General features: G+C 37.9%; 1 protein-coding gene across 1 annotated transcript in view; it reads left to right on the forward strand.

The window, feature by feature from the left end:
- LOC142846753 (IQ domain-containing protein H-like) overlaps positions 1-14,652 on the forward strand; it is a 142,114-nt gene extending 127,462 nt beyond the window's left edge. The window contains exons 11-13 of the mRNA XM_075967570.1: positions 7,202-7,263; positions 10,502-10,610; positions 14,115-14,652. Of these exons, the coding sequence (XP_075823685.1) occupies positions 7,202-7,263; positions 10,502-10,610; positions 14,115-14,246 (303 nt within the window). The 3' untranslated portion in view covers positions 14,247-14,652. The remainder of the gene's footprint in view (positions 1-7,201; positions 7,264-10,501; positions 10,611-14,114) is intronic.
- The last annotated feature ends 2,938 nt before the right edge of the window (positions 14,653-17,590 follow it).

The following is a 17,590-nucleotide window of genomic DNA, read 5'->3' on the forward strand; positions in this document are numbered from 1 at the left end:
TAAAAGGTAGTTTTGCTGGTTTCTTTCTCAGTCTATCATTTATATATTGGAAGGCTATTGATTTTTGTGTGTTTACTTTATGCCCTGATACTTTGCTGAAAGTGTTTATCAGATGTAGAAGTTTCCTGGTGAAGATTTTTAGAGTCTTTTATGTATAAAAAATATATCACCTACAAAAAAAGTTTAGATTAGAAAATTTCTTCTTTTTAATCCCAGCACTCAGGAGGCAGAGGCAGGAGGATCTCTGTGAGTTCAAGGCCAGCCTGGTCTACAAGAGCTAGTTCCAGGACAGGAACCAAAAAGCTACGGAGAAACCCTGTCTCGAAAAAAAAAAGTTTGACTTTTTTTCCTATTTGTATAGGAACTTGAACTTCTTCACTTGTCTTATTATTCTAGCTAACCCTCCAAGTACTATATTGAATAGGTATGGAGAAAGTGAACATCTTTCCTTGTCTTGCTCTGATTTTATTGGAAATTCTTCAAGTTTCTCTCTGCATAAGTTAATGTTGGCTGTAGGCTTACTGCAAATTGCCTTGTATCCCAGGTTTTTCTAGGACTTTCATAATGAAGAGATGTTGAATTTTGTCAAAGGCCTTTTCTGAATCTAATGAGATAATCATGTGGATTTCATCTTTCAGTCTGTTTATGTAGTAGATCATGTTTATTAATTTATGCATGTTGAACCATTCTTGCATCTCTGGAACAAAGCCAATTTGATCATGGTGGGTAGTTTGTTTGTTTGTTTATGTGTTCTTGGATTTGGTTTGAAAGTATTTTATTCAGAATTTTTGTATTTATATTTGTAGGAGATATTGGTCTATAATTTTATTGTTGGATCTTTGTATGGTTTTGGTATCAGGATAATTTCGTATCAGAATGGGCTCATAAGCAGAATTAGGAGAGCCAGGGATCATTTCGGACGCCTTTAGTCCTAGCATTCTGGAGTCAGAGGCAGGTGGATCTCTGAATTCAAGGCTAGTCTGGTCTAAGAGTGAGTTCCAGGACAGTCAGGCCTACACAGAGAAACTTTGTCTCAAAAAAAGGAAGAAGAATTAGAAAAGGTACCTTCTATTTTGTAAAATAATTTAAGGGCTGTTGATAATAATTCTTTGAAGGTTTGATAGTATTCTGCACTAAATCTATCTGGCCTTGGCTTTTTGTTTGTGAAACTTAATTGCTGTTTTCTATTTCCTTGGAGGTAATGGAGATGTTTAAATTGCTTATTTGATCTTTTTAAAATTGATTTTATTGAGCTCTACATTTTTCTCTGCTCCTCTCCCTGCCTCTCCCCTCCCCTTCAACCCTTGCTTATTTGATCTTAATTTAATCTTGACTCACGACAGTCACTGATTAAGTATTCCAGTTTGGTGAATATAGATTTTTAAAGTATATTTTCATAATTCTCAGAATTTACTCATTGTCTGTAGTAATGTCCCCCTTTCATCTCTAACTTATTAATTTGCATATTCTGTGTTTTAGTTAATTTTGGTAAAGGTCTGTCAATCTTGTTGATTTTCTCAAAGAACCAACTATTTGTTTCATTGATTCTTTATATTTCTTTTCTGTTTGTTTCTATTTCATTGATTTCAGCCCTGATTTTGATTATTTATTGATATCTATTCTTTTGGGGTGTTATTTCTTCTTGTTGTTCTATATCTTTCAGGTGTGTCTCTAAGTTACTAATATGAGATCTCTCCAATTTTTGATGTAGAAATTTAGTGCTATGAATTCATAGAACTACATTCATTGTGTCATATAGGTTGGGTATGTTATATTTTCATTTTCATTTAATTCTAAAAAGTTTTAAATTTCCCTATTGATTTCTTGACTAATTTTTCATTCAGTAATAATTTCAGTTTCCGTAAGTTTGTATACTTTGTTTCTGTTGTTGTTGCTATCCAGCTCTCATCCGTGGTGATCAGATCGGGTGGTATTATCTCAATTTTCTTACATCCATTTAGATTTACTTTGTGTGCAAGGATGTGGTCAATTTTGGAGAAAGTTCCAAGAGCGGCTAAGAAAAAGGTATATTCTTTTGTAATTGGGCAGAAATATCTGAATATATTTGCTAAACCTATTTGACTTATGATGTTATTGAGCTCTAGCATTTGTTTAGTTTTTGCCTAAATGACATGTCTATTGGTAAGAGTGAGTCACTGAAGTCATCCACTATCACTGTGTGAGGGTCAATATGTGGTTTCAGCTGTAGTAGTGTTTGTTTTATGAACTTGGGTGCCCTTGTGTTTGGTACATAAATGTTTAGAATTACAATATCCTATTGGTAGACTTTTCCTTTGATGAGTATGTAGTATTGATAAGTATGTAGTATCATTTCCAATATTTTCTGATTAGTTTTTGTTTGAAGCCTATTTTGTCAGATATTAAAATGGCTACAGTTGCTTGCTTCTTGGGCCTATTTGCTTGGGAATGGCTTTTTCCATCTTTTTATCCTGAGGTAATGTCTATCCTTGATGATGAGGTATATTTTCTGAATACAGCAGAAAGATCCTTTTTTCTAATCCAATATGTTACTCTGTGTCATTTTATTGGGGGAATTGAGACCATTGATATTGAGAGTTTTCAGTGAACAGTTTTTATTCATTCCTGTTATTTTGTTTTCCCCCTTTCTTTTGGATTACGGTTCTGGGATTATATTTATTCCTTGTGTCCTCTTGAGTGTAGTTAGCCTCTTCAAACTGAAGGTTTCCTTCTACTTCTTTCTGTAGAGCTGGATTGGTAGATTAAAAACTGTTAAAATTTGGTTTTATTGTGGAATTCTTTTCTTTCTCCATCAATTGTGATTGACATTTTTTCAGGGAATAGTGGTATGGGCTGACATCTGTGGTTTCTTCTAGTTTGTAGAATGTCTGTACAAGCATTCTGGTTGTCAGAGTCTCCACTAAGAAGTAAGATGCTATCTAATGGGCCTGTCTTTATATGTTACCTTGGTCTTTTTTCCTTGAAGCTACATTTAGTGTTTTGATAATTATGTATTGTGGAGAATTTCTTTTCTGGTCCTGTCATTTTGGTGTTCTGTATACTTCTTTTACCTTAATAGGTAACTCCTTCTCTAGACTAATGAAATTTTCTGTGATACTGTTAAAAAATATTTTCGATGCCTTTGAACTGGATTTCTTCTCCTTCCTCTATCCTTATTATTCATAGATTTTTGTTATTTCATAGTGTCCCAGATTTCCTGGATGCCTTGTGCCTGTATTATTTTTTAAGTTTAACCTTTTTTTGACAGAGCAATATCCATTTCTTTTACCTTGCTTTCAATATCTTGGATTCTTTCTTCTATGTCTTGTAATCTGTTGGTGAGGCTTACCTCTGAGCTTTTTGTTTGACATTCTACAATTTTCATTTCTAGTTTTATTTCAGTTAGGGTTTTCTTTAATGATTCTATTTCTCTGTTTTATTTCATTTAACTGTTTGTGTTTTCAAAGACTTCATTAAGGGATTTATTCACATTCTCTTTGAGGTCCTTAAATATATTTATAATTGCTATCTTGAAGTCCTTGTCTTGCTCTTCAGCAATATTGCATTTCTTGCGTGTACTGTGGTGGGGTTAAAGACTTTTGGAGGAGGCATATTGTCTTGGCTGTTCATGTTTGTGTTTTTGCATCTGGAGTTATCATGTTTAAGGTGTTTCTTGATGCCTATATCTGGTCTTGTTGGGTAGATGTTCTATTCTTTGGTTATTGTTGCCATCTCTTGATCCAAGAAAAATATAGTGGCTACACTGTGTAATCCTTGGTAGAGAGTGTTTCTGTGACAGGCCAGTGGATGACAGAAAGGAATGAGGATGGGCTAGAAAAGAAGGCTGAGAGAGCTGGTAGGCAAGAGCTAAGATGGGTCCTTGGATTTACTTCTAATTATGTATATGTGTGTCTGTGTATATTTGGACATGTTCCTGTGAGTGCAGTAATTTTGTGTATGTGTGTTTGTGTCTATATATGGGTATGTTCTTGGTGTGTGTTGGGGGGTATATTCCCAGTGTAGGTGCCTCACAGGCCAGAGGATGGCCTTTAGATCCCCTGGAACTGGAGTTATAGACAGTTAAGAGCTGACTGAAGTAAATGCTAGTTACAGAACCAAGGTTTCCTGCAAGAGCAGTATGCACTCTTAACCACTGAGCCATATAGCCCTCAAGTTCTGCACTAAACTTTTGAATGTTGAAGTCTTTAAAAACTAAACTTTAATTTAAACTAAATTTGTCTTAATTACTGTTCTATCACTGTGAAGAGATGCCATAACCAAGGCAACTTATAGAAGAAAGCATTTAATTGTTGGTTTGCTTACAGTTTCAGAGGATGAGTCCATGACCATCATGGTGGGGAGCATGGCAGTGGACAAGCAGACATGGTGGTAAAAGCAGTAGCTGAGAGCTTATTATCTGATCCACAAACTGAACAGAAAGACAGAGAGATGGGGCCTGGTGTGGGCTTTTGAAATCTTAAAGCCTGCCCCTGTGACAAACCTTCAATAAACCATACTCCTAATCCTTCCCAAAACAATTCTGCCAACTGAAACCAAGTGTTCAAACTTGTCAGCTTATAGAAGGCAATTTCATTCAAACCATCACATTCCACTCTCTGGACCCCATAAGCTTACAGCCATATCATAATACAAAATCCATTCAGTCCACTTCCAGAGCCCCCAAAGTCTTTAAGAGTCTTAAGACTATTTAAAAGTTCAAAGTCCTTTCTGAGACTCAAGGCACTCTCTTATAAAATCAAATTATCCCCTTATAAAATCAAAAAGCAAATTATATACTTACAACATATGATGGCACAAAATATATATTATCATTCCAAAAGAGAAGAAAGGGGGCATAGGAAGGAAATACTGAACCAAAGAAGACTGAAAACTAGAAGGACAAATTCCAAATCTTGTAGTTCTATGTTGAATGTCAAAGGGATTAAATGGCTCTTTAGATCTCCTACTACTCCTTCCAGCTTTGTTGAAAATACATTTCTCTCATGGGCTTATTCTACTCCTAGTTTGTAATTCTCCTCAACAGACACCCATGGCTCTGGCATCTTCAATATCTTGGAGTCTCCAACCCAAGCCTAGCTTCACTTTCACAGTTTCATGGGATGGCCTCTTGGGCCTCTACCCAGAGACTCCTCTGCCACAACACTTTGCCTCGCTGGCTTTCCTTAGCCTTGGAGGAATATTTTACACCCCCTCTACTCCTATATCCTTCTTGACTCTAAAACCAGAACCAAACCATGAGACTGATGCTGCCAAGTTATCTGCTTATTTGGGATAAAACTTGGCCCCTTCCTTGAATTACACTGGCACAAGAGTTAATCTGTTGATGCTTCCCTTTGTTATATAAACTTCCTTTTGCTTAGGAGAAGATTCCTTAGGCATTTCCTTTTCTTAAATTGGAAGCTTAGCTAGGTGAGGTCTTACCCTGAGGGCACCACTCCCTTTATTCCATTTCTTCTCATCTCTTCCAGCACAAACCAGGGTTCTAACATTAAATTTCCTAGTGTTCTTTTTCTCTTCAAATGGCACAGTTTGTGTTTCTTTTCACCCCATTTGCTCTTTTTCATTGTAGATCTGCATAAGAGTAATCACTAATAACCAGATGACACAGTGAATATTAGAATGTCTTGAAATGTCCTCTGCTGGTGATATTAGTCCAAATCTCTTCAGTTTAGCCTCCAACATTTTATTTGACAAGGGCAGGAAAAAAAGTGATGTTTTTACCAAAAGCCACAAGAATGGTCTCTAGCCTAGCTGCTAATATTGTTCTCTCCTGAAGCATCTTAAGCTGGAAGTTTTACATTGCTCTCCCCACTACTGTCTTCCAAGTTCTTATTAAGAAAGCTGTAAATCCCTATTTATAGCATTCAACCATTTTCCTAAGTCCCAAAGTCCATATTCTTTCAACAACTCACATGATCAGGTCTGTCACAGCAAAACATCACTCCCTGGTACCAACTTCTGTCTTAGTTACTGTTCTATTGCTATGAAGAGAACCCATGTCCAAGGCTACACTTACAAAAGAAAACATTTAATTGATGGCTTGCTTACAATTTGAGGGTGAGTTCATGACCACTGTGGTGGGGAACATGGCAGTGAGCAGGCATGGTGCTAGAAGCAGTAGCAGAAAGCTTATATTTGATCCACAAGCAGGAGGTCGGGGCAGGGGTGGGGGAGAGCAGTGAAGGGAGAGAGAGAAGGAGGGATTAAGGGAGGAAGAGATGGAGGGCAGGTGTGTATCTTGTCCTGATGTGGGCTTTTAAACCTCAAATCCCATCCCTAGTAACATACTCCTCCAACAAGGCCACACCTCCTAATTCTTCCCAAAACAGGCCTGCCAACTTTGAACCAAGCATTCAAACATATAACCTAAGGGTACCATTCTTCAAATCAGCAAAGATAGTATTTAGAGCCATCACTTACAGAGCTATAAAATGTCTTATGAAATCTATGCCATAAGGTATTAGGATATGCTACATGTGATATCCCACTGAAACTCAAATTCTTTTGTTTGTATATATGTGTGTACATGTTCAAGTATGTACATACAGGTACATGTACATTTGTGGGTATATGCATGTGAAGGACAGAGGGACAACCTTGCCTGTCATTCCCCAGTGTCTCACTAAACTGGAACTCACCAATTAGGCTAGGCTGGCTAGCCAGCAAGTCCCAGGGATGACTTGTTATCATCTCCCAGGGCTAAGGCCATGTGTGCCCCTTCAACCAGCTTTTATAATGTGTGATTTCTTGGTACCAAGCTCTCATTCTCATGCTTGTAAGGATTTTTAAATAAGCCACTTGAGCTATCTCCCTCACCCTCAAATTTTTTTTCGAATACACAGCTCTTTTTCTTTTTTTATGGACTGCTCTTATAACAGTGGTTCTAGCTTTTGATATAATAATCACCCAAGAAGGAATTAAAAGGCAAAGCCCAAGGATTCTAAATTTGGATGATGCCCATGAAGATCATCTTAACAGGTGCAATAGATGATTCTGATCCATGTGTTGTAAAGAACATACTAAATAAAAGCACCACCCTAGAGCATACTGCCTCCCTGTTCTGGAGACAAGCCCCTTAAATGGTACTTGAAGGTAGCTCTAGACTTCAATTCTGGTCTGTCTTATTGCCCATGGTAGATTATATTGTCTTTGCTTCCTATATAAATATGCTGTTTGTTTTCTTCTCACTGAAACCATATAGGACAGACAAGGAACTGTTTTTATATTATATGAACCTCTGAAGAGATACAAGTTGGGCATGTTGTAAGTACGAAGTATGTCTATGATATGTAATAAGCTAAAAAATGTCTATAACATCTACAAGATTGGTACTTCTCTTGAGTTTTAATCAGCATGCTGATTTATCATGTTTTATTTCGATCTTCCAGCACAAAATGTCAGGCTCCTAAATATAGTTATTCCAATTATCAGGTAGGAGTCTATGCTTAACATAAACTCATACACATACAAGGCTCAAATATTATTGATAGGGGCCAGCTCAGATGGCCCAATTGTGAAGAGCTAGATGTCACTCTGGGATGATTAGAAAAGTTCTCTGGTGACCTGGGCAGATGTTCTTCCAAAGTAGGGCTGGCGCCAGTTTGGTTCATGATGTAGGAGTGTCATATATCAATCTGTTGATTTCATTGGTTAAGCAATAAAGAAACTGCTTGGCCCTCATAGGTTAAAACATAGGTGGGAGGAGTAAACAGAACAGAAGACTGGGAGAAAGAAGCTGAGTCAGAGAGTCGCCATGATTCTCCCACTCCAGGCAGACGCAGGAAGCTCAGACCCAGGATGGATGTAGGCTAGAATCTTCCCGGTAAGTGCACCTAGAGATGCAATGCAGATGATTAGAAATGGGCTAAATTAATATGTGAGAATTAGCCTAGAAGAGGCTAGATAGAAATGGGCCAAGCAGTGTTTAAATGAATACAGTTTGTGTGTTGTTATTTCAGGCATAAGCTAGCAGGTGGCCGGGATGCTGGGGAAGCAGCCCCACAACAGGTTCAGATGCAGTCTTCTCAGGGAATGTGTATGCTGAGCAGAGTGCTGATAATAGTCATTCACCCCTATTGTTGCTTTTACATCCATGGATGTGCTGTTTCTTCCCCTTTGGAGCTAGAATGTGGCTACAGTTTAACCTACTGCTGTGATACCAGAAATGAGACCTCTATCTGTAACATCTACACAAACATGTGTTCATTTAATCTGTCCAGGTATTTACATGAAAAGAATAACAGGGAGTAAGAAAGGAGCTCCCTTCTACTTCCCAGTGATATCCTATCCCTCAGCTCCCTCCTTGCTCTGAGCTCCTGGCCAAGATGTCTACACTCTTCAGATGTGCCATTGTGATGCTAGGGCAGTAGCAAGACCAAAGCAAAAAGCAACAAAAGCAACTGGGACTAGGCGAACAAAGCAGCCACCTGGATTTAGTGTTGGCAATCTAATAAAAAATTAAGTATTTTCCAGGAGTCTAATTAGAGGGGAAAGATGCAAGCTCCAAGTACATTTTTAAGCTCAGGAACTCAAATGAAAGCATGTGTTCATTACAAGATCTAGAAATCAAAATACAGATATTTGGACTCTTACTGCCCACCAGTTGGCATAAAAGATGAACTACTAAGGACAAGCTGCCCTAGGGCTGCAACTAGATAAACCGTCATGCACATGGAATGAGGTGGAGGAGCCAGGCAGGGGAGCCAAATTCAGATCTAGGACTTGGGTGAATAGAGCAGGTTATCTGCAGCAACAAACTCGCACCACTAGCAAACTTTCAACCGCAAAGAGTAGGCAGACAGCCTGAAAGTCATGAAGAGGGAACCTGACCATAGGATCTTTAAAAAATTACACTTCGGGAAACGCGTATCAGTAGGGAGCTCGCATGAAGAAAGCTTGTCAGCAAGTAGTGGGGCCCAGTGCCAGGAGCAGGATCTGTGTCCCAAAACTGACAGAGTGTCATAGGGAAGTATTAATAGGGCCTAGGCAAAGCTCTGGCATATGGGACACAGGAAGACTTATGCAGGTGGGTCCCTAGGCTACAAGTACCAGGCAAGAGGAAAACCACTACAGAATTTAAGAGCTATATGGGACTTTCGTGAACAAGCTCCCAGTCATCAAGCTGACCTATCAGCAAGGTAGATTTGATACTGCGGCCCACAGAAAAAAATAATCATACTGGAAGCCAAGTGGAACTACCCACCTGTCCCTACACCTTCACCCACATCCCAGCTTCAGCAGCAGAAATGGTGCTATCAGCGTACTTCCTAGGAAGACATTGCTACTCACACATTCTACAGAAAGGGCACCACTGAAATGGACTTAGGTTCTACTGCCTTTCCTACCATGCTGTATGCCCTCATTTCCTCATCCCTTACTGCAATCATAAACTAGAGAAGGCTGGGGCATCCCAAGGGCTAGAATTTATTTTCTTAGTCAGAGATACTAATGGTTGTCCATCGAAGGGGTGGGCTTGTCCTTGGACTTGGGGAATGTAACTCAAAAAGCTCAGACTCACTGATTTAGTCCAAGTCATTCATTGTAGAAAAAGGAAATGAAGAATCAGAGTTAAGTAGCTTCCACAAAGTTAGCCAGTGGCAAGACAAAAAAAAAAAAAAGTACCAAACAAAAAACAAATGAACAAAAACTGAACTCCATTTTTAGGAACCAGGAAGCTTTGTAGAAGTCATCAGTTTTGTCTTCATTCTTGCAGCTGACTTAAGGGGCATCTCCCTTCTTTGTAATGTTATCTCCCTTAAGAAGTGATGTTTATTCAAAATTAATCCACTCATGCTAGACATCTTGCCTTTAATCCAGTACATGGCAGGCAGATCTTTGTGAGTTCTAGTTCATCCAGAACTACATAATGTGACCTTATCTAAAATAATAATAACACCAACCCAATACCTAACATTTTTTGCTTTTCCCTTTGATAAGGTTTTAACAAAAATAGAAAGTTTTCTGGATTTTTTTCATGTTAATAATCTACTCATTTGACATGTTCTCTGGATACAGTATAATTGGTAGAGAGTAACAGTAGCTGTTCATGAATGGAGACGTGTCTTTGAGCACGAGTTACTCTTAAGTAGCAGAAAATACTTGTTCACATAAAATTGGAAATGAAACTCAGCCAAGCCTCTGGAAACCAGAGATGCAAATGTCTCCACAGATAAGAAAGTTGTTGGACACGAATGACACTCAGCAAGGATGCTTTTCAGAATCAGCACCGCTGCCCTAGTTTAGGAGTGCCTTTTTCTAGAAACGACTGAGCCTATTGCTATATTCTGCTAAGTTGATTAATAAAAAATATTTATTACACAAATCCTTTCTGTTGACAAGTTAAAATGGAGTCTCATCTTTCATATCTCCCTGAAGATTGCCACCTTGTGAGATTGAAAATACTCATTAAATTCCATCAGCAGCGTACAGATGAGAGGGTGATTGTTTGTAAGCATGTGAGGAGAATCGCTGGTAAACTCATTTGTTTGGATATCATTAACAGAACAATCGGTGTGGATCTCCAGGGGGTCCTCATGAACTTTGCTCGCAATCTCTTCATCATCCATCAAGAAATATCAGCACCTAATATGCAAGGCGAGACCAATTTTAAGGTGAGGTGTTAATTAACTAACGATCCTGGTTAATTTCTATACAAGGGCTGAAAATACCTCATGCTGTATTGTAAACAAGTGCTAAACCATCTTTTTTTTCTTCTTGTAAGCAGTACACATTTTACAATGAGCAGGGTCAATTTTGTAAGGTTCCCATTGAACCCGTTAGTTAAATTTAATAGTTTGAAACTTTTTCTTTGAAATATAGTAGACTTGCTTTAACTCCCTGCCATTTTGAGAGCCAGGCTCATAAGACAACACAGCTCTCTGATGTTGGAGGTGAAGCTGAGACGTCACAATGGAACCAAAATCAAGACTGTAACTAATTTATGATGTACCTATCTGTACTTCATATAATACATGTCTAGCTGAAGTGATTCCTGGGGAGCCTAGTTTATAAAGCCAGGTAAGTACTCAGACCCAAGAAGAACAGTGTTTGTTAAAGAGAAGCAGAAGAAAAATTCAAGCACCTGCGTGGGCCATCCACCCACTCCATTTCTCCAAAGTGAGGTGGACCTTCACCACTAACATTTTTAAGCCTCCATATGGCCTCTAAAGATCCAAAGTCTCTTCCAAGTTCTAGGATGCAGGAGACAACTCCTGAAAAGAGCTGATGGTGTGGTCCTGATAAGCAAGTTTCTAATCTGACTCCCAGACTAGGCCTTAGCAGTACTTGAGTACAGCTAAGATCACATAATTCTAAGGAATCAAATGGAAATGTCATTTTTCTATTAAAGAGAAAACTCAAGCTTCATATAAAAGATTAATCTCTTTTTTAAAACTCAAGCTAGGGTTTAACCCTTTTAATAACAATGTTTCACTCTTCAAAGTGATTTAAGACCTAAGAGACTGACCATTGGTTTTCGCACATCATGACTGAGAAGATTTTAAAAATAAACTAATAAAATAACGATAATTTTACTTTATCTGAAATGAACAAGTTAGACTAATCTGGAGCTTCTCAGCATTTTGTGCTGCAGTTATATAGTCCAAGGACAGCCCCACCCCTTCTAGCTGCTGATCACTAGTATCCCCCCCCCTTTTTTTTTTAAGAAACCAAGTACTAGTCAAAGTCAACTTGAACTTTAGAGCCAGTAATTTTTGAAAAGTAATTTGTGTTTCATTACTAGAGTCCATGCTAGATTCTTGGTTCTTCCTAAGAACAGATTCCTGGGCTCTACCCAAATTAACAAAATCAGAATCTTTGGTTTGGAGTAGTGAGGCCCAAGAATGTGTCTCTCCACAAAGGCTCACCGCTGCATCACTATTTGCAGTTACCAAGGGATCTGCAATGGTTTGGATACAGTTTGAGTGTGGTTCCTGTGCTGGAAGCTTGGTCTCCAGTTTCCCAGTGATATGATATGAGAGGTGGTGGAACTTTAAGAGATGAAGCTAGTGGGGGAATTCATTGACTAAATCTCATTTGGAAGAGACTAAAATAATTCTCATAGAATACTATTTAGTTCTTGCAAGAAAACAAGATTGGCCTCTTCTCAATTTCTGGGCTTCCTGACTCACCACGAGATTTCTTCCTTTTGAGTATAGTGCCATCTGCTATGAGGTGATGTAGCTAAGGGGTCAGAGGCTGTATTGATAGTAATACCCAATCTTGGACTGCCAGCCTCCAAAGCTGTGAGCTAAGGAGACTACATATATAAGTATGTATAATAGGAGGAAATGGGAATAACAAAAATAAACCCATACTGTATAACCAATTGATTTCTAAAAAGGCAGTAAAATAATTCAGTGGAAGAAAAAATAAAAATAATCTTTTTAATATAAAGTGTTGAAACAAAAAACCTACAAGTAATAAGGTTGGACTTCTCCAAGGTACCCTTTCCAAAAGTACATAAGATGGATCAACAGCCAAAATATAAGAGTTAAAACTATCAAATGCATAGGAGGAAACACAAGTATAAGACTTCATGACTTTGGATTAACCATAATTTATTAGCTGTGATGCCTAAAGCAAAAGTGATCAAAGCAAAAACAAATTATTTGGATTTTATCAAATAAAACATAGAATATGTTAAAACATTTGCAAAGTATATATTTGAGAAGCCTATAGTACCCAGGGTTTATAAAAATACCTTTATAACACAATAATAGAAATGCAAATAATCCAGTTAAAATGCAAGCAAAGAATTTGAATAGATATGTCTTCAAAGTAGATATACAAACGGCCAATGTCTGAATAAATGTTAAACATCGTAAATCACTAATGAAATGCAAACCAAGACCATACCTAGTTAAAATGGCTACAATCAAAAAGAAAGGAGATAACACACATTTGCAAAGATTTGGGGGAAATGGGAACTGGAACCTTCACATATTATTGTAAAAGAGTTTGGTAACTCCTTAATAAATTAAATATAAATTAACATATGACCCAATAATTCTAGTCTTAGATATAAACACCAAATTATCAAAAATATATATTTATACATTAAGGTTCACTGATGCATGATTCATAATAACTAAAAAGAATAAATAACCCAAATGTATGTCAGTGAGAAAATAGTAAATTTTATTATAGTTTATAAATAATATTCATATAATGGAATACTGTGAAATATTGTTCAGCCATAAAAGGAGTGATATGTTGACAGTACATATACCACAACATGGATGAATGTTGAAGATGTTGTGCTAAGTGAAAGAAACCAATCACAGAAAGGTAAGTCCTGTATGAAGTGAGCATAGATAGGAGGTGGGTCAGTGGTTGTCAGAGCTGGGGAAAGGGAAGAAAGAGAGACAAGTGCTAATGGGTACAAGGTTCCAATATGGGATAATAAAGACACTATGAAATTACACATATTTGCCTACTGAATTCTATACTATAAAGAAATGTCTCATAAAATATGTAAACAATTCCTTAATACACATAAAGGAAAACAGGGAGGTGTCAGTTTTGTTCCCAGAAAACAATGAAAATAATCTTTCAACCTACTAGCCTGCTTTTTAAAGTGTCTTAGACTGTTATTTTTCTAATTTTTTCTGACCTATCATGGATTAATGTTTTTATCTGGTATACCAAGTTGACTAGAAGAATGAAATAAAAAGAAAACTGAAATGTGCAAAATAAAACCTAATTTTTCACTGTTAGATTTAATGGATATAAAAATTCTAGAATATAAAATTTTGAGTTCTATCTCTTCTTTGTTTCTTTTGTTTTGTTTTTCAAGACAGGGTTTTTCTGTGTTACCCTGGATGTCCTGGAGCTCACTCTGCAGACCAAGATGGCCTCTAGCTCATAGAGATCCACCTGCCTCTGCTTCCCAAGTGCTAGGATTAAAGGCGTGTGCCACCACCGCCTGGCTTCTAGCTCATTTTTTTAAATTCACACAATCAAGTCTAATAACCAGTAATGTGTGGATGTATGCCAGTGAGTGGATACATTTTGAGTAGAATTGATCTAAACCACACTGAAGGGAAAAAAACTTGAGGAGTGGATATTATAAGAAATCTTTAAAGTAATAAATTTTTTTTTGCTGTTATTCACAGACTACCATTGATGATATTGAAACCATTTTAGGAGTAACAGAAGAAAATAAAATGAGATTTAAAGAAGAAAAACAGTCCAAAGACAAGGAAGATAACCTGTATGAGCCTGTTGAGATACACTCATCACCATGACTGGATGCCTGTCTAGAGAAAGAAAGAAGGAACAGTATTTCCTTTGATATTGGTATAAAGGTGGAGAAGTTAGTTTCTTTTATTTGCCAAGAGGGAAGTCAGAAAAGATTGTAATGTAATAGTCTTTAAAATCTTATTATGTGATGTCATTTATTCATTAAACAAACCTACTGGTGTTTCCACTTGTGAGTGCTAAGTAAACCCTTCCTCCTCCCAAAGTAACCAAACAGCGGCCTCAGAAAAGAAAAGGAGAAGGAAGCCTTTAGCTCACTCCTACACCTACTTCTCCATGAAGTCAGTACTGTGACACTCTTATTCTTTCAGGAGTCACTTAGTTTTTGTATTTAAAACAATGAATAAATCCTAGCTCTCACTACTTGTCAAGACATAAATGTTTTCTACCTTGCTCCCCAAAAAAATTAAATCAGTTTTCAAATGATTCTTTATCATGCACTGTTTACATTGTACCAAGTACTTACTTGTTCTCGATTTCAGAGTAAGAAAAGCCGACATGAAGTTAACCACGGCATCGGAATGTGTCTAGGTGGCAGTATCTGCTCTTGGTTTAAAATGGTGTAACTAGAGCCCCTAGCTTGAATGAAAATCCCTCTTGCAAGCTTTCTGCATGACACATTAGGATTTTTACAAGCTGAATTCAAGTGTACCTTTTAAGGGGAAATGGCTGAAGTTCAGCAGTGCTGCCATGAACACTCAGCATTTGCTTCATAATTGTCTAAAAACATTTCTACATCTTCCAGCTTTCCTGAAGGGTAAAATAGGCAAGGTGCAGTACCAAAGTCACATACAGTTTTAAAGAACAGTCTTGACATCTGTAAAAACATATAGACTTGGGAAAGGAGAGGTATGTTTCACCCATGGAATTACAATCATTTTAAACATGTGCTTCAGCCACAGGCTAAGAGTTTCTGCAATAAAATTAACATTTCTCCATGTGTCTGCTTTTGTTTAGCCATCATAGGAAATATATTAATTAGCCCGGTTTCTTGTCTGTGCTAGGTACAGTGATGACCTCTTTTTCTTGCCAGATCTCTCTAATCCATACGAGGGGCCTATTGTCCAGACACTTGACGGATAGGAAGTGCTACATGCCCATTAGAGTCGCTCTTATATCGAAGCCAGAGCAACATAAGGTCCAGGAGACTCATTAGTTCACTGGCACAATCAAGTCCTGAGAGTAAATGAAACCCTCTGTCTCCTTATGGCTCTCATCTGCTCTGGACTTTAAAAGAAAACTGTCTCCGTTTTGTTCAGCACAGCAGTGGATCGTTCACATGGTCAAAGCCCTCCTCACAAAACCATTAAAGCCATAGGGAAGTTCCGAGTGTGGACTGTGATTAGCACTCCTGAGCCTGGAGCTGCTGGCAACAGCAAAGGAGCTCACTCTCCCGTACCTTTTTTTTTAAGCAACATGATTGGTTTTTCAAACAATGCCACTTGCCTCCTTTGCATACATCATTATTTTGCAACACAAAACACTTGATTCCAAATTCAGGCTTTCTCTCCAGATTCAGAACCATACTAAAGCAATAGACTGTTCTCTGCCCAAATACCTACAGCTTCAAAATGAAAGGCAAAATATCCATAGACTAAAACAATCACGTCAAGTAATTAAGTGGAAGAAGCCAGAGGACCAGATTAAATTAGTGAAATGTTTTAATTACAGAAAATTTGCAAAGAGGGATGGATAGTCCATTATCTTTCAGCACATATATGTTACGAAGATATTGTGTAGCTAGCAGACTAAATTCAGTTTGAAAACATATTTATGAGTGTACAATGTCTTAAGCATCCCAAACAGTCAAATAAAATGAATTGTTGAATTTTTACTGACCTCTATTAGTAAAAGGAAGTTTGGAATATGATGTGTCATTTTCTACTGAACAGTAGAGCTAATTCTGTAGAAGATGAGACCTACTGTCTATGATGACCTGCAGTGGAAAAGTGCTTGGGAGAGCATTACTGGTGCGTGTCTTTAATATACTGCTCGTTTCATATGAACTCTAAGAAACCAATAGGTCATACCACCATGCTGTCCACTGACCACTAGCCACTTACACTCGCCATTTACTGGACATTTAGTAGGGCTAGGTACCTGCTGGACCAGACGCTCTGTAATTCTATTGCATCTTCCCAGCGAACCCATGCAGGTCGTTATTACTACCATCCTCATCTTACATATGGAAAAAAGCAATATTTAATAAGAGTACTTCACCCCATGCTTTAGATTAAATGAAAATAAATTTGAGATTTGCTTCTTTTGACCATGACTTTAACATTTTGCATAAAGTAGAAAGTTTAATTTCACTTGCTCCATGTCATATAACACATTTGCTTTCTTCTATAACAAGTTCTAGTGTATGGCTTAAAATATAGGAAAACAAGTTAATTTAAACATCTCCTGATAATAAAATCAACATGCTAAGGCAGTCCTGGGGGAGGTTGGAACAAGAGCATTTGGAGTATATATGAACAAGATATATTCTATCCATGTATAAAATTTTCAAGTGATAAATATACATTTTAAATTAAAGTATTTGCTTACTTTGAGATAGGATCTCACTATGTTGCCCTGGCTGGCCTAGAACTCATTATGTAGACTAGGCTGGCCTCAAACTCACAAAGATCTACCTCTCTGTCTCCCAACTTCTGGGATTAAAGGCATGCACCACCACGACCAACAAATTTTATTTTATTGTTTTTTTTTTGAGACAGGGTTTTCTGTTCAGTAGCCCTAACTGTCCTGCAACTAGCTCTGTAGACCAGGCTGGCCTTGGACTCTCTGAGATCCACCTGCCTCTGCCTCCCAAATGCTGGGATTAAAGGTGTGTGCCACCACCACCAGGTCAAATTTTATTTTTAAATAAAATCACTTTATTCTAATCAACTCACAAATAAAAATATCATAGAGTTACATTAAGGAAACCACTCAAGCACTTACCCAGTTCCCTCTAGTCTCAATGAATTTCTGAAGCAATGGAGCTTTGACTGGAGCTTTGTAGTAGTTTGAGTAAGAATGGCCCTCATAGGCTCATAGATATGAATGCTTGGTCACTGTGGAGTGGCACTATTTGAAAGGATTAGGAGGTATGGCCTTGTGGGAGGAAGTGTGTCATTGAGGATGAGCTTTGAGGTTTTAAAAGCCCTTATAAGGCCAGAATGTCTCCCTCCCTCCCCTCCTCTCCTCTACCCACCTCTCCTTCCCCTCCTCTCCTCTACCCACCTCTCCCTCCCTCTCTGCCTGTGGCTGAGGATATAGTACAACTACTGCTCCAGCATCTGCCTGTGTACTGCCATGCTTCCTGTCATGCTGATAATGGACTAAA

Source organism: Microtus pennsylvanicus, chromosome 3 (assembly GCF_037038515.1).
Source record: "Microtus pennsylvanicus isolate mMicPen1 chromosome 3, mMicPen1.hap1, whole genome shotgun sequence".
Taxonomy (NCBI): Eukaryota; Metazoa; Chordata; class Mammalia; order Rodentia; family Cricetidae; genus Microtus; species Microtus pennsylvanicus.